The sequence below is a fragment of the Caretta caretta genome, chromosome 2, assembly GCF_965140235.1.
Source record: "Caretta caretta isolate rCarCar2 chromosome 2, rCarCar1.hap1, whole genome shotgun sequence".
In the NCBI taxonomy this organism is placed as follows: Eukaryota; Metazoa; Chordata; order Testudines; family Cheloniidae; genus Caretta; species Caretta caretta.
The window spans coordinates 198983281-199001493 of NC_134207.1; the positions used below are offsets into that span (position 1 = coordinate 198983281).

At 37.0% G+C, this 18213-nt stretch overlaps 1 protein-coding gene across 3 annotated transcripts in view; it reads left to right on the forward strand.

Moving 5' to 3' along the window:
* TOP2B (DNA topoisomerase II beta) overlaps positions 1–18213 on the forward strand; it is a 132630-nt gene that overhangs the window by 108479 nt on the left and 5938 nt on the right. For 2 of the 3 annotated variants that reach the window (XM_048838565.2, XM_075125738.1), the window contains exons 22-33: positions 993–1127; positions 1640–1840; positions 3547–3742; positions 3889–3980; positions 5812–5967; positions 6111–6194; positions 12048–12245; positions 12600–12747; positions 14189–14347; positions 16078–16282; positions 17084–17166; positions 17515–17625. In XM_048838565.2, coding sequence (XP_048694522.1) covers positions 993–1127; positions 1640–1840; positions 3547–3742; positions 3889–3980; positions 5812–5967; positions 6111–6194; positions 12048–12245; positions 12600–12747; positions 14189–14347; positions 16078–16282; positions 17084–17166; positions 17515–17625 — 1768 coding nt within the window. The remainder of the gene's footprint in view (positions 1–992; positions 1128–1639; positions 1841–3546; positions 3743–3888; positions 3981–5811; positions 5968–6110; positions 6195–12047; positions 12246–12599; positions 12748–14188; positions 14348–16077; positions 16283–17083; positions 17167–17514; positions 17626–18213) is intronic. The other variant, XM_048838566.2, reaches the window with a different exon arrangement.

Sequence of the window (18213 nt, forward strand, 5' to 3'; positions counted from 1 at the left end):
ATTGTTCAGAGCTTCAGTTTGTAGCAAAGTTCCTTCAGATGTAAGAAGCAGGATTGAAGACAAAATGGAGAAGATGCAGCTGCCTTTTATAGTCTTTTGCCATGCAGCCTGTGCTTCCTTTGTTTCAAACACAAGCTGCCCAGCACATGGCTTGGAAGCCTTAGACTTCTGTCCATAGGCGTGTCCCTACATACCTTGCTGAGTCATAAGGTGTATCTGCCTTCTCTCAATGGGTCAGTTGTATAGTTGATGGTCCTTAACGGGCCATCAAGCAGGCTAGGCAGTGCTGATGCCAAACTGTCTGGGGATGTCACCCAGAAGCATAGCACAAGTTTGAAGTACAGACATACATACATACCTATAACTCATAATACAAAGATGATATAAACATATAAACAAGATTATCATATCTGGCAAATTATAACATTTTTGCAGATATCGTACATGGTATATCTGGCTGTGACCGGTAGCCCAGTTGGGATAGCTGTGGTCACTCAATTAGGGTGAACTGCAAAGAATAGGGTAGACAATCCCCATAAAGCTGGTGGATATTCCAATACTTAAAACTTCACATACAAAAATGATACATGAATACAGATAGCAAAACATAACCTTTTCATAGATACCTCACTTGACAACCTTTGTACAATATTTGCTGCAAATCTATAACAGTGATTGCAACAATGATCTATGGTCATATATTAATCAGATAATGTCACATCTACACTAGCATTTTTCTAAAAAACTCACGGTCACTGGTGCAATTCCATCTTCCAAATAAGTATCACCTATTCACAAAGGGTTCTAATTATATGTTCTCACCATTTTATGTATTTGTTTTAGTTTGTACTGTAATATATCTGCAGTGTATTGTAAACTTACAAACTTGCAAACTTTGTTGCAAACTTACACCTTTATGTGAAACAAATAATTCTTCCCAACTTTTCGTTTTGAAGAACATTATTAATCTGTATTATTACTTGCACTTGCAGCTTCCAAACTACAAAAACTTTAAAGGAACTATCCAGGAACTTGGTCAGAATCAGTATGCAGTTAGTGGTGAAATATTTGTGGTGGACAGGAATACAGTAGAGATTACAGAGCTTCCAGTGAGAACATGGACCCAGGTTAGTTACAATGAAATAAATTTAGTTTAAAACAACTTTTCTAGGCTACTTAATCACATATTCAGATGAATTCTTTAGGCTGATGTTAGTATGCATTTCAGGAAACAAAGCATGGGTTTCCTTTTGCTTGGCCTCAGTAGAAGGTATGTTTATTGTCATGCTACCTACTGTGTTTTACTGTAAGGAATACCATTTTTTCTTCCTGAATTAATCTGCAATCCCTTTTCTTCTCTGTATGTCTTCAAACATGCCATCCATTCTTTGCTTAGGGACGTCAAATGCCTGCACGACTGGTACCAGTTCTGGTCTGCAGATTGTCTCGTCAAAAGGTTCAGATACTAATTTTTTTTTACCAAGTGGCTCTATGAGTGACTCTTGGTGACATCGGGCATTATAATCCCTTAACATTGTGTGATTTTGGAGCATATCCATTTGCATTGTTCAGTCATGTTGAGGAATTACAATTTTTGCTTTATGTTGTTCATTTCTACTGTTTGCTATCTTTCGTGTAGGTATACAAAGAACAGGTGCTAGAACCTATGTTGAATGGGACCGAAAAAACTCCAGCATTAATTTCTGATTACAAAGAGTACCACACTGATACAACTGTGAAATTTGTTGTGAAAATGACGGAAGAAAAACTTGCTCAAGCAGAAGCTGCTGGATTGCACAAAGTCTTTAAACTTCAAACAAGTCTTACTTGTAATTCTATGGTAACTTTTCTATGTTTGACTACCAGAATCATTACGGTAGCTTGTTGTGAGCTCACCTGTTTTTGTGATGGCCTGCTGGTGGCACTTTATTGGTCCAATACATGACATAGCACATCTCTTTCATGTTTTGTTACTAACAAAAAGAATTACTGAGCGTTTAAGTTGTTAGTTCTGTGATACAACAGATTTGTCTCTAGCTTATTCATTCGTTTTGGGCAGTGAAACTTAAATTTTGAAGCTTCATCAGAAAAATCTGGTGCATTGGACAATGTTGTATACTTAAAAAATATTTAATATCGTATTGTAATTATAGAATGACATTAATAATTTGGTTCAATGGCTTTAAAATATGCAGAAGATCTCAGAAGAAGCACATCCATTGTAGGGCTCAGGTATCTTTCAGCCTGAAGTAACTGCATTTTTTTTTCTGTCAGCTAGACGATTTAAATTTCTTTTCACCCAAAAGCTGGGCAGCTAGGCAATAACATTTAAATCTAAAAGATATTCTTCATATGAAAACTTATTTTCCGCCTTACCTTACACTACATCTGTACACTATGAGCGAGAGGGCGATTCCCCTGCTTGTCCATATATACTTGCAGTAGCTCTCAGTGAGCTAGCATGAGTATAAATAGCAGTGTTGTCTCCGTAGCACTGGTAGTGGCAATGGAGGCACAGCTGATCTGTGCCAAGTACAAACTCAGCTGAAACTGGGTTTAATATAATAGGGCAATCTACAAGTCGAAGCATGAAGGGGCATACAAATGGTTAGCATATCTGGCATGTAAACACCTTGCAAAGCCAGCCACAACAGTGCCATGCGAACACCTGTTCTCACTTTCGGGTGACATGGTAAATAAGAAGTGGGCAGCAGCATCGCCCATAAATGTAAACCAACTTGTTTGTCTTAGCGATTGGGTGAACAAGAAGTTGGACTGAGTAGATTTGTAGGCTCAAAAGTTTTACATTGTTTTGTTTTGGAGTGCAAAAATTACGTAAAAAAATAATTCTACATTTATAAGTTGCACTTTCACGATAAAGAGATTGCACTTCAGTACTTGTATGAGGTGAATTGAAAAAAACTATCTTTTTTACAGTGCAAATATTTGTAATCAAAAATAATAATAAAGTGAGCACTGCACACTTTGTATTTTGTGTTGTAATTGAAATCAATATATTTTAAAATGTAGAAAAACATCCAAAATATTTATAATAAATTTCAATTAGTATTCTATTATTGTTTAACAGTTTGATTAAAACTGATTAATCACAATTAATTTTTTAAATTGAGTTTATTTGTTTTGAGTTAATCACTTGAGTTAACTGCGATTAATTGACTGCACTACTTTATATATGTTAATATTAGGCCCTGAATGCCTCTGCTAAATTCAGGGATGTTCATAAATATTTCAAATAGTGTTTGAAAGTATTAGTGCATTAGCTGGATGGGATTTGTTTCTATCACTATGCATGTTCATGTGCTGTATGATTGTACATTAGGGACTGATTTTGATCTCATACCAGTTGTACATAGGTAAAACTACAGTGATGTCAATGCAGTTAATCTTGATTTACACCTCTGTAAGAAACTTTTTAAAAATCCAATTCTATATACATTGTATGTGTATATGTAACATTAGAATATACATAAACTCACGTATGTGGTGTTTAACTTAAAAATATTATTTTGTTTGGATCTTCTGTAGGTGCTATTTGATCATATGGGATGTCTGAAGAAGTATGAAACTGTGCAAGATATTCTGAAAGAATTCTTTGATTTACGATTAAATTATTATAGTTTACGCAAAGAGTGGCTTGTAGGAATGTTGGGGGCAGAATCTACCAAGCTTAACAATCAAGCTCGCTTCATTCTAGAGAAGATACAGGGGAAAATTACCATAGGTAAGAAGAAAAATTATTAAACTTACAAGTTAGAACTGATAAATGGAGAAAAAACATTTTGAGAAGTAATTTAGATCAAAATAACATATAGACAAAAAGGCATCCGTTTTCTTGACCCAAACTTTTATTTTGTCTCTCACACATAGAGAATAGGTCAAAGAGAGATTTGATTCAAATGTTAGTCCAGAGAGGTTTTGAATCTGACCCAGTGAAAGCCTGGAAGGAAGCGCAAGAAAAGGTAAATGATCTGAGTCCCTCTTGATTCTTTGCAGATTAAATATTGTGGTATTTGTAGGGGAGAGATGTGGAAATTGTTTTATAGTTATGGATAAGATTTATTATTCTTGTGTGGAATTATGAATATTTATTAGGTTAGTGTTAAGAACTATAAGCATCTGTATAATTTAAATGGTTATATTTTTTGTCCATGTATGTTAATGACAATAAAAAAAAATAGTCTCTCTCTCTCTCCTTCCCTTTGCCAGTTTACCATTTAAATTAATATCTTGAAGAGAAATTAACTAAGTAAGAACATTGCCACATATCACTCTCCTGCATATAGATACATTTAAAAACCCCAAACTGGGCTAATTCAAAGTTGAAATGTAAACAGTTATCTGTCATAGGGCGCACCGCTCCTCCTGGTCACTCTAGGGATTAGCTCTTGAGGTCAACGCCCCCTTCTGCAGCTTGCATGCTGTCATATTCTCTCTCACACAGGTCTGCAGCTCCTCTTTCATCCTCATTTGTCCCACAGTGTCCTCTTTGTGACTCAGCCTTCTGGCCAGGTCACCCAATGTTCCCCCCTTCCAGGGTTGCAGTCCCTTTTCTCTAGTAGTCCTAGGCAGTCTTCCCTCTCACTGCCCCGTGATGCCACTCTCAGTGGCTGGAAGGGGAACTTGGGCCTGCCCTCTGCTCCATATTCCAGGCCAAGGACCTTCAGCTCAGGAGTACTGGGCTTTCCTTTTCAGCCCTCACTGCTCCTTCCCTGGATGGCTTCCTACCACACCTGGTTCATCGTCTTACTCTGGGTATTCCAGCTCCAAACCGTCATCCCTCTTGCTACCTGCCTTCTTGCAGTCTTTCCCAGCAGCCCCCTTCTTTGCCAGCAACCTGCCTATTTCTGCACAGCTGAACCTGTTTCTAATTAGTTCCCTGGTTCCTGAGTCCTCCTGGTGCAGCCTGTGGAATTAATTGGCCTGCCTGGCCATCTTAACCCTTTCCAATCCTGTGTGAAAATAATCATGTTCAGAGGAACAATAATTTGGCCTCCTCAGACATTATTTACAGAGTATTACACTTCAATTTACTGATGCAACCCATACATGCATGACTGATCATTATCTGACACTGTTCTTTTGAGCATACAGTATGATATTTATTTGCATATGAGAGATTGACCTTTGGAATACAAAATAAATGTTACCTTTGTTCTTTTTAGTTATGTATAAGACAGAGTCAAATTTACTAGAATATTTCATTTTTAGAAGTGTTTTATTTGAAGTAACTTCTTTGAGTAAGAAGATTTAAGAGCTCTTTTTGACCTAAACTGATTCATAGTCGATTTCACTTTATCTTCCAAGTTTTAAATGTTAGAAATACTTATGAAAAAGGTTTTTAATTTTAATCAGCTATTTTTTAATGCTGCTATTGAATTTGGCTGTTTAATTATTTACTTATCTAAATATTTTTAATTTAATTTATTTAATTTTATCTGTTTTATATTGTGTGTGTGTGTGTGTTTTAATTATTTTCTTATTGCTACCATATTTTAATTATATATAATGTATCATCATGTTACCATTACACATCTTGTGTTTGGTATTTAATAATAGAATTTCTGATAAGAGAAGGAGAAATGTTGATTCCCTCTAAAACTAAAATTCATAACACCCTTGGTTATGGAAGCAGTTCCAGATAACAACTAAAATATTAGTGTCCTTTCCTGAAAGAGACAGTTGTATAATGTGATTGGAATGCACTGCCATCTAATTCAGTCTCTTTTATAGTTCTAAAGTATGTGTAAAATCATAATTTGAAATTACAGTTTGAATACGATTTCATTGCAGGCAGCAGAAGAGGAAGAAACACAGAATCTGAATGATGATGCCTCCTCTTCTTCAGGCTCTACCTCAGGCCCTGATTTTAACTACATCTTAAACATGTCTCTGTGGTGTCTTACTAAGGAGAAAGTAGAAGATCTAATTAAACAGAGAGATTCAAAGGTTTGAATGTTGTGGAAAAAACATTTTGAAACCATTTCATCAGCACCATTAGATCTAATATAAAGCATTTATATTGTGAATGTTCAAATTTGGTATTCTTTATATAGTAACCTAAATTGCTACATACTACCTTTATGTTTTAGGGGAGAGAACTCACTGACCTCCGGAGGAAGTCTCCTTCAGATCTCTGGAAAGAAGATTTAGCAGCTTTCATTGAAGAGCTTGATGTATGTTTAAATACATTTATGAATAAGTTTTTATTAAGAATTAACATTTTAATTGTTATTGTTTTCCTTAAAAAGCAGTTATAGAAATAATGTACAATAAATTGGGAGCAGGAAATCTTTTGATATGTCGTGCCAGGATGGCTGTTTTCTTTCATCAACATATAATTGGGGCTGTCAATTAATCGAAGTTAACTCATGTGATTGATTAAAAAAATTAATCGCAGCTTTAATCACAATGTTAATAATAGAATACCAGTTGAAATGTATTAAATATTTTTGGATGTTTTTCTACATTTTCAAATATATTGATTTCAATTAGAGCGTAGAATACGAAATGTACAGTGCTCACTTTATATTATTTTTTATTACAAATGTTTACACTGTAAAAATGATAAAGAAATAGTATTTTTCAATTCACCTCATACAAGTACTCTAGTGCAATCTCTTTATCATGAACTTACAAATGTAGATTTTTTTTAATTACATAACTGCACTCAAAAATAAAACGTAAAACTTTAGCGTCTACAAGTCCACTCTGTCCTACTTCTTGTTCAGCCAATTGCTAAGACAAACAAGTTTGTTTACAGTTACGGGAGATAATGCTGTCCGCTTCTTTATTTACAACGTCATCAGAAAGTGAGGTGTTTGCATGGCGCTTTTGTAGTCGGCATTGCAAGGTATTTACATGCCAGATATGCTAAACGTTTGTATGCCTCTTCATGCTTTGGTCACCATTCCAGAGGATATGCTTTGCTGCTGCTGCTGCTCGTTAAAAAAATGATGCATTAATTAAATTTCTGACTGAACTCCTTGGGGGTGAGGGGGGGGAATTGTATGTCTCCCGCTCTGTTTTACCCTCATTCTGTCATATATTTCATGTTATAGCAGTCTTAAATGATGACCCAGCACATGTTTTAAGAAACATTCACTGCAGATTTGACAAAATGCAAAGAGGGTACCAATTTCTAAAAATAGATACAGCACTCAGCCCAAGGTTTAAGAATCTGAAGTACTTTCCAAAATCTGAGAGGGACGAGGTGTGGAGCATGCTTTCAGAAGTCTTAAAAGAGCAACGCTCTGATGCGAAAACTACAGAACCTGATCCACCAAAAAAGAAAATCAACCGTGGATGCTGGTGGCATCTGACTCAGATGATGAAAATGAATACACATCAGTCTGTAATGCTTTGGATTATTATCGAGCAGAACCCGCCATCAGCAGGGACGCATGTCCTCTGGAATGGTGGTTGAAGCATGAAGGATCATATGAATCTTTAGCACATCTGTCTCAAATATCTGGTGACACTGGCTACAACAATGCCATGCGAATGCCTTTCCTGACTTTCAGGTGACATTGTAAACAAAAAGCGAATAGCAGTATCTCCTGAAGTTCAAATTTCCTGATAAAGAGATTGCAGTACAGTACTTGTAAATACTATTTATTTTATTTTTTACAGTGCAAATATTTGTAATAAAAAATAAATATAAAGTGAGCACTGTACACTTTGGATTCTGTGTTGTAACTGAAATTACTATATTTGAAAATGTAGAAAACATCCAAAAATATTTAAATAAATGGTATTCTGATATTGTTTAATAGCATGATTAATCGTGATTAATTTTTTTAATCACTTGACAGCCTTACATATAATCATAGAAAGGTAGGGCTGGAAGGGACCTCAACAGGTCATCTATTTCCCCCCCCCATGCTCAGGCAGGACCAGGTATACCAAGACCATCCCTGATAGGTGTTTGTCTTATCTGTTCTTAAAAACCTCCAGTGACAGGGATTTCATAACTTCCCTTGGAAACCTGTTCCAGTATTTAACTGTCCTTATAGTTAAAACATTTTTCCTAATATCTAACCTAAATCTCCTTTGCTGCAGATTAAGTCCATTCTTCTTCTACCTTCAGTGGACATGAAGAACAATTGATTACCATCCTCTTTATAACAGCTCTTAATGTATTTGAAGACTGTTATCCAGTCCCCCTCTCAATCTTCTTTTCTCAATACTAGACATGCCCATTTATTTAACTTTTTCACATTGGTCAGGTTTTCTAAACTTTTTATCATTTTTGTTGCTCTTTGGACTGTCTCCAATTTGTCCACATCTTTTTTTAAAATGTGCCCAAAACTGGATGCAATACTTCAGCTGAGGCCTCACTAGTGCAAGTAGAGTGGGTCATTTACCTCCCGTGTCTTATATGCAATATTTCTGTTAATACACCCCAGAATATTAGCCTTTTTTGCAGCTGTCTCACATTGTTGACTCGTATTCAATTTGTAATCCACTTTAATCCCCACATCCTTTTCAGTAGTACTGCTGCCTGGCCTTAGCCAGTTCTAACCATTTTGAATTTGTGCATATGATTTTTCCTTCCCAAGTGTACTACTTTCCACTTGTCTTTATTGAATTTCATTTGTTGATTTCAGACCAATTCTCCAGTTTGTCAAGGTCATTTTGAATTCTAATCCTGTTTTCCCAGTGTGCTTGCAACACCTCCCAGCTTGGTGTCATCTGCAAATCTTATAAGCATACTCTCCACTCCATTATCTGAGTCACTAATGAAAATGTTGCAAAGTACCTGATCCAGGACATATCCTGACTAGACCCCACTAGATATGTCCTCCGAGTTTGAAAGTGAGCCATTTATGATAACTCTCTCTGAATATGGTCTTTCAACCAGTTGTGTATCCACCTTGTAGTAATTTCATCTAGGCCACATTTCCCTGGTTTTCTTATGAGAATGTCTTGGGGGACTGTCTTACAAAAGTCTTACAAAAATCAAGATATATCACATATCCAGTAGGCCAATAACTCTGTCAAAGAATGAGATTAGGTTGGTTTGGCATGATTTGTTCTTGACGGATCCTTGCTCGCTATTATTTATAACCCTGTTATCCTTTAGGTGCTTACAAATTAGTTGTTTAATAATTTGTTCCAATACCTTTCCATTTATCAAAGTTAGGCTTACTGGTGCATGATTCTCTGGGTCCTTTTCTCTTTTTTAAAGATAGATACTATTTGGCCTTTTCCAGTCCTCTGGGCCCTCAACCTGTCCTCCATGAGTTCTCTAAGATAATCACTAATGGTTCCAAGATTGCTTCAGCTTAAGTACCCGAGGTCTACTTTCATCAGGCCCTGCTGACTTGAATACATCTAACCTATCTGAATGTTTAATCTGTTCTTTTCCTGTTCTGTCTTGTGTTCTGTCCCCTATGTTACTAATATTACAATTACAAAATCACAATTACTCTTTTTAGTTAAGGCTAAAGCAAAATAGGCATTAAACACCTCCGCCTTTTTGCTGTTGTCTATTATGAGCTCCCCTTCCCTGATAAGTAGTGGACCTACACTTTCCTTAATATTTCTCTTGTTCCTAATGCATTTATAGAAGCTCTTCTTATTGCCTGTTATGTCCCTTGCTAGGTGTAGATCACAATATACGATTCTTGGCTTGTTTAGCCTAACCAAAAGGAGGCTGAGGGGAGATATGATTGCTCTCTATAAGTATATCAGAGGGATAAATACCAGGGAGGAAGAGAAATTATTTAAGCTCAGTACCAGTGTGGACACAAGAACAAATGGGTATAAACTGGCCATCAGGAAATTTAGACTTGAAATTAGACGAAGGTTTCTAACCATCAGAGGAGTGAAGTTCTGGAACCGCCTTCCAAGGGGAGCAGTGGTGGCAAAAGACATATCTGGCTTCGAGACTAAGCTTGATAAGTTTATGGTATGATGGGATATGGGATGGTATGATGGGATAGCCTAATTTTGGCAACTAATTGATCTTTGACTAATAGGGGTGAATATGCCCAATGGCTGTGATGGGATGTTAGATGGGGTGGGATCTGAGTTACTACAGAGAATTCTTTCCTGGGTGTCTGGCTGGTAAGTCTTGCCCACATGCTCAGGTTTTAGCTGATCACCATATTTGGGGTTGGGAAGGAATTTTCCTTCAGGGCAGATTGGCACAGTCCCTGGGGGGTGTTTGCCTTCTTCTGCAGCGTGGGGCACGGGTCACTTGCTGGAGGATTCTCTGCACCTTGAAGTCTTTAAACCACGATTTGAGAACTTCAGTAGCTCAGACATAGGTTAGGGGTTTGTTGCCGGCGTGGGTGGGTGAGATTCTATGGCCCACATTGTGCAGGAGGTCAGACTAGACTATCATACTGGGCCCTTCTGACCTTAAAGTCTGTGATTCTGTGATTCTTTACTTACATGTTAATTGTAGATCCTATCCCAGGTTTCCTTTTTCATGCAAAATACTGTCTCCTCAGTGTGTCTCTTTCTTCTGTTCCTCATACCTGTGGCAATAAGAACAAACTGAAAGAAGTGATTTTTGGAATAATTACTGTGCATAATTACCTTTGAATATTGAATGTAAAATCAAGTTTAAAGTGGTTCCAGGCTACACTTGGATCAGTCTGACCAGAATTAGATGAAATCTGTAATTCCAAAAGTTAAAAAGACAATTGAGCTTAACTGTAATGCACAGAAAATCCTCACATGCTCAAAATTTTAATGTCTATAGATTGAGCTAGTTCCCAAATAGGTCTAATACCTTGTAATATAATTATGCCAGTCACATGAGTTTATGGAAAATTAATTTTGTCAAACTATATCATTTTTGATGAGATCATGAGTTTGGTTGATAAAGATAATCATGTTGATGTAATATACTTAAGACTTCTGTCATGCATTTGACTTGCTACTGCACAACATTTTGATTAAGAAACTAGAATGATGCAAAATTAACATGGCACACCTTAAACTGAGTAAAAAAACTGGTTAAGCAATAGGTCTCAAATTGTATTGAAAACAGGAAATCATCATTGAATGGGTGTGTTTCTAGTGGGGTTCTGCAGGGATTGTTTTTTGGCCCTACACTATTTACATTTTTATTAATTACCTGGAAGAAAACAAAAACATTACTGATAAAGATGATACAAAGTTTGGGGGAGTGGTGAATAATGAAGAAGAAATGGCACTGAAAAAGAGCAATCTGGATCACTTGGTATTTTGGGTGCAAGCAAACAATGTGCATTTTAATACAGCCAAATGTAGTCATACAACTAGGAACAAAGAATATATTCCATACATACAAATTGGGGACCTCTGTCCTGGGAACAGTAACCTGAAAAGGACTTGGGCATCATGGTGGAAAAATCAGCTGAACATGAGCTCCCAGTGTGACCAAAAAGACTAATGAAATTCTTCAATGTATAAAAAGGGAAATATTGAGTAGAAGTAGGGACATTATATTACATCTGTATTTGGTACAACAGCTGTGTCCAGTTCTGGTGTCCACAATTCAAGAAAGACGTTGATAAATTGGAGAGGGTTCAGAGAAGATGACAAGAATGGTTAAATAATTGGAAAACATTCCTTTATAGTGAAAGACTCAAGAATCTCAATCTATTTAGCTTATCAAAGAAAAGATTAAGGGTTGACTTGACCACAGGCTATATGTACCTATGTGGGGAACCAAAATTGAATAATAGAAGGCTCTTCAATCTAGCAAGCAAAGATATAACAAAATCCAGTACCTGGAAGTCAAAGCTAGGCAAATTCAAACTAGAAATAATGTGCAGTTTTTTAACAGTGAGGGTCACTGACTGTTGAATAACTTGCCAAGTGTTATGGTGGATTCTCCATCACTGGAAGTTTTAAAATCAAGATTGGATGTTTTTCTAAAAGAGATGCTTTAGTTCAAGCAGAAATTAATTCAGAGAAGTCCATTGAGAACATCTAAACTAGGTGGTCCCAATGGTCCCTGCTGTCCTTATAGTCTATGAATTGTGTTTAACAAGTTACTTATATCTGTTTTTCCCTTTATTGCTCATTAGAAAGTAGAAGCTCAAGAAAGAGAAGATATTTTGGCTGGCATGGCTGGCAAACCAATAAAGGGTAAAGTTGGTAAACCCAAGATGAAGAAACTTCAGTTAGAAGAGACCATGCCATCCCCATTTGGTAGAAGAATAGTTCCACAGGTTACATCTGCCATGAAAGCTGATGCTAGTAAGAAATTGCTAAAGAAGAAGAAGGCAAGTCAAACTATTTAATTTATCATTTTCATACTAGTTCTGTAGGAAGTGCTACTGCTTTTTACGTTAGCAGTTTGCACAGGAAGAATCCAAGCCACTAGACCAGTGGAACTATAAAGACACTTTTGCTTTTTATTGCACACAGTCTACAAAAAGGACAGCACTAAATTTCTGGTTGCTTTATATTGGCAAGCTTATTGTAATTACTTACTGCTGTTTTTTTCACCAAGTCTCAGTATTGGCCTGTATATTCTTTGGCAAAGACTAATAAATATATTACAGTTTGGTCCTGAAGCACACAGTATTGCTATTTCTTTTCACTACAGATTTATCCACCTCCTTTTTAATTTTTAGGGTGATCTTGATTCTCTAGCAATAAAAATGGAATTTGATGAGGAATTTGGTGTAACCCCGGCAGAGGGTGGCGGCGGCGAGGACTCACTGAATACATCTGTCTCAGTGTCTAAAACCCCTAAAACCAAGAGGGAGAAAAAGGAGCCTGGTAAGTTACTTGCACACTGGTAATTAAACTCATTACATATTATATAAGATATGTATGACCAAAGCTACGTACTATATATATTTTTTTATATTATAATATATATATTTTATATTTTTATATATATTCATCCGATGAAGTGAGCTCTAGCTCACAAAAGTTTATGCTCAAATAAATTTGTTAGTCTCTAAGGTGCCACAAGTCCTCCTTTTCTTTGTACTATATTTATGTTCATTATATTATCAACTTTTTTTTGTACCTTTAGTTTGTTAGAGGCTGTAGGAATCTTAAACATACCGTTTTTGCTTTATACTATATTAGTGTACCGGAAGGGACCATATGCATTTTTAAAAGCATTGCCACAGGAGAAACATACCATAATAATTACCACTATGTAGCTTTATATAATCCTTCTCATGCTAAGGTTATGTCCAAGTGCTTTAGAAAAGCTATACCATAGTTTAGTAGCAAAGTAGCAATGACAGTAGGCGAGGTAGTAAATGCTGTAGGTAGTTGCATAATCATATCCATTCTAACCTCCTGGTTTTAGTAACTAGTAATTGACTAAAAATACCACTATTGTGCTGAGTTTTTCCAGGTTTTGTCTCTTTCCAAAGACGATTTAAAAAAAATTGTGCCAGAATGCTTAAGATTTGGGAGTATAGAGTGGAAAAATACATTTACTTAATTATAAAAAAAACTTCTTTTTAATAGTCTTTGGGGTTGTTATATTACTGCAGAGGTAGAGGTGAAAGCAGGGAGGGAAGGCTGCACTTAGAACAGCTGTGGGTTTCCAGAGTCTAGACAAGCCCCCTGACTCGCAAGAACAAATGTGCTGCTGTGAGTATTAAAAGGCAGCTTTTGGATATCTGTCATATTCTTGAAGTGGTCCCCAGTACCACTGGCCATAGCTCATACATACAGAGCTACAGTGTCATGAAGCAGCTCAGTGTCCAGGCTATGCATGTCTGTTCTCAGAACATATAACTCAGTTGCCAGAACTTGTATCCTGGCACCACAGAATAACCAGTGGATGTCTGTGTCCTGAGCAGCATGTAACCTTCTAGTGATACAAGAAATAGATGAGGAAAGCAAAAAAGAGAAAATAAAAATAGATTGCAAAAAACTAAACAAACAAAAAAGAGGATGCAAAATGAGAAAGTAAAGGACAAAGAGGGAGAGGCGTGTGTATAAGAGAAGGGGCTTCATTCTTCTGTAAAGTTGTATTACCTGGACCTTCAAAGATTGGTAAATGTCCTTCGGGAAGAAAAGGGGAAATGAGAACTTGATACTCCTTTCAAAAAGCTTTTACAGAAATGTAGGAAGCCAATTTTAGGCATTATAAAGAATAAGAAAAAACACTGTGCCCCTTCCCCGTGCCCCCCCCGGCCCCCTTAACACCCTCCCTCCCCTACCCCGTTCTAAGTATTTCATTTTATTGTAGGTACCAGGGTGAGAAGAACACCATCTTCCACAAAATCCACTGCAAAAAAAGTGAAGAAACGAAACCCTTGGTCAGATGATGAATCCAAGTCTGAAAGTGATTTAGAAGAAAATGAACCTGTGATTATTCCAAGGGACTCTTTGCTTAGAAGAGCTGCAGGTACTCCCAGTTTTTTTACAAAAGAAGCACTGTGTATTATAGAATGACTGACTGTAGGTGAACTACTGTATGAACAGAATATGCAAACTTAAGTCTTAAATATGCCTCTCAGAATATCTTTAATCCTGATCTTTCCTTACTTTGAATAGGGGACTTGATAACCTGCATATAGCTTGTGTTGTCAATTCTGCTCTAAAATACTGCTAAAATTCTGCTTAAAACACTAAGCTTTATATTAAAGAAGGAGATACATTCAGTTATTTATGTTCCCTCATAAGAGGTAGGTTTCACATCCTTCCTTAAGAGATGAATGTTTCTTGGAATTAACTCTTTATAATAGTAGGTTTTGCAGTGTGGACTGGCAGCTGCTAGAACTCCATACTTCCTAGTTAACAGGAAAAAAAAAAGACTCATGGAACAGGTAAATGGAAACAAGATTCAGCTATTACATTATAAGCAGTTACATTATATATTTTCAACTAGGTAACAGAGGCAGATTACTATAAAACTACCAAAAGAAAAACCACAATCTGTTCTAAAATATTTAGCTCCTGCTATATGAACATACTACAGTCTGAGATAGACAGCATCTGAGAAATGTATCCTGAAAATTGTTCATAAATTTAGGGATTTAGGAACAGTTTGCTCAAGCTTTAAAATAATAAAGAATGGAGATGGGTTCAGTCATTTATGTTCCCTCTTAAGAGATAGATTTCACATCCTTCCTTAAGAGATGAATGTAGATGGCATTGATTAGTGTCTACAGAACACTGCCATCTGACAATGGCTAGGCATTGGCAATCTGTGATTTCTGCTTTTTATGCAAAATTTGTTAATTTTATTACCTTGTCCTTTCAACCCCCAAATCACCATTTGTTTGCTTTTTCTACCTGTTGCATCTTGTCATAAACATAGATTGCATTTTATTATTTGTTTGTGAAGTGGCTAGCACATTGGGACACCGATAGAAGGCTCTTCAATCTAGCAAGCAAAGATATAACAAAATCCAAAATTCTGCAGAAAAGGACCTGGGGATTACAGTGGATGAGAAGCTGGATATGAGTCAACAGTGTGCCCTTGTTGCCAAGAAGGCTAACAGTATATTGGGCCGCATTAGTAGGAGCACTGCCAGCAGATCAAGGGAAATGATTATTCCCCTCTATTCAGCACCGGTGAGGCCAGTTTTGGGGCCCCCACTACGGAAAGGATGTGGACAAACTGGAAAGAATCCAGTGGAGGGCAAAAATTATTAGGAGGCTGGGGCACATGACTTACGAGGAGAGACTGAGGAACTGGGCTTATTTAGTTTGCAGAAGAGAAGAGTGAGGGGGGATTTGATAGCAGCCTTCAACTACCTGAAGGGGGGTTCCAAAGAGGATGGAGTTAGGCTGTTCTCAGTGGTGACAGATGACAGAACAAGGAGCAATGGTCTCAGTTTGCAGTGGGGGAGGTCTAGGCTGGATATTAGGAAAAACTATTTCACTAGGAAGCTGGTGAAACACTGGAATGGGTTACTTAGGGAGGTGGTGGAATCTCTATCCTTAGAGGTTTTTAAGGCCTTGCTTGACAAAGCCCTGGCTGGGATGATTTAGTTGGGGTTGGTCCTGCTTTGAGCAGGGGGTTGCACTGTATGACCTCCTGAGGTCTCTTCCAACCCTAATCTTCTATGATTCTATATGCTACAATAATAAAAATAATAACTACATTGAAATGCTTTCCATTTTTCTTAGCTGAAAGACCCAAGTATACTTTTGATTTCTCAGAAGAGGAAGATGATGCTGATGACGATGATGCCAACAATAATAATGATTTAGATGAACTGAAAGTAAAAGCATCTCCGGTCATAAATGACCGAGAGGATGAGTTTGTTCCATCAGACAGTTTAGATAAAGATGAATATGACTTCTCTCCAGTCAAATCAAAACCTTCACCAGAGTAAGTACAGTAACCAAATAGTTTCTTTAATATTATTTTTTAATTTAAGATAACTCTTTAGTGATTTTGGTCCATCTCAAATCAGAAACATGGAGATCATTTTGGGGACAATTGGGCAATGGATTAACAAGTTAATAATATGCATACACAAAATGATGGTATTAAAGGCCAAATTATACCTGCTGGGGAGGGGTGGAGGTGCATTTCACTTGTGTGTGTCAATGAAGCATAATGTGTTCTAGGAATACTTCCTGACCCCTCCTTCCCGGAGTTTGGAGACTGGGGAGGGATAGCCTCATACAGACATGCCAGCTTTGGAACCTAGATTTAGCTTAACCTTATCCTCCCCCATATTTCCTAAACGGCATCTGCAGCCTCCTTATGAGTGCCTCCTGTACGGGTAGATTGGAGGGAAGGATTCTCAGCATATTCTCACCTTTCCAGTGCACCTATGTGGAAGCAAGCATAGTGTGGCCCAACTAGTACTATAGTTTTGAAGGTGCTGCTTGCCAAATGGCATTGCTAAGTTTCTCTGCTTGTCACCATGCCCCCTGCCTCAGTTTTAGTATACAAAATAGGTTGACAAAAATAGCAAAACTGAAAATTTCCAATAATGTCAAATGGTCAAAAAATTTGGCTGAGAAATAGTTATATAGTGGTAAATTTTTGCAAAGAGGTGGCAAAAGTGCTATATATTTTACAATACTAGTTTAATCTCTGAAGTGTTTAGTACAGTGCCTGTACAGTACAATGTATATAGCACAATGCATATACAGTTTCTTTTTTTCATTTTTTTTAAAGTAGAAAAACATCTCACGACAAGAAGAATCAAGATTTTGGAAACCTGTTCTCATTTCCATCTTATTCTCAGAAGACAGATGATGGTATGTTTACTCAGTTAACACTATAGAGACACACACACACACACTCTCAATACAGACTTTGTAGGTTATTTGGTCAAATCAGAAAAATCTCTGTAAATCTGGAAAGAATAATGCTAGAAAAACAAAGCATATGCCAAAAGTTTTGTAGTTGTCAGATTATCACAGATAAGAAGAATTTGCAATGTCCTTATTGACTCCCTAGAATGTCAGGTGTACTTTCTTCATAGCCTTAACTTTAACTGGAATCAAATACATTTTATATCTAGTAGAATTAAATCATGCAGTCAATGTATATGCTTACATCATGTCCTGAACTCTTTTTTCATTTGTTTGTTTGTTTGCTTTTAGATGCAACAAAATTAGACAGTGATGAAGAGGATTCTGCTCCAGTTTTCTCATCTTCATTTACCCTGAAACAAACAGAAAAAACTCAAAGTAAAACAGTAGCGGCTAAAAAAGGTAATTAGCTGTATTTGTAGTAAATCAACCTATTTACTGAAAGAGTAGCTCTCCTAAATAACATTACTTCTACAGATCCCCATAGTGGGAGTTCCTTTCCTTGGGACCCAGTAGTGTGGAACAAAGGGTACAAACCCCTTCCAGCTTCTTAATTATATTAGTCTGTCTCTCTTCACTGGCCACTGTGATCACAGATCCTAATTCTTTCCATATCTGAGATTAGTGTTAAAATTTAGATTGGTGTTCATGAACTATTTTTTTTGGCCATTAGAGGCTCCATGACCTGAGTGAAACTCTAGGTCCATATCGGACAGCTCCAGGAGGCACTTTTAAACTGAAGTAGTCACTCCAAGGTGCTCATGCTTTGAAGTTTTCTCCAGTGGGTTGAGCAAACAACTAATCTAAAGGCTCAGAGCACTTCTTGGATCTCTTACGGCTGTTCTTAAGAGAAATAAAAGATAACATGAGCGCTGAGGAGAAATCACCAGGATTCTCTGAATCTGGTAGGGAATTGGAGATTAAGGTCAGTTTCACTTAGCATAGTTGTCTTTCTTGGATACTAGGAATCCTGAGGATAAGAGGCCCTCC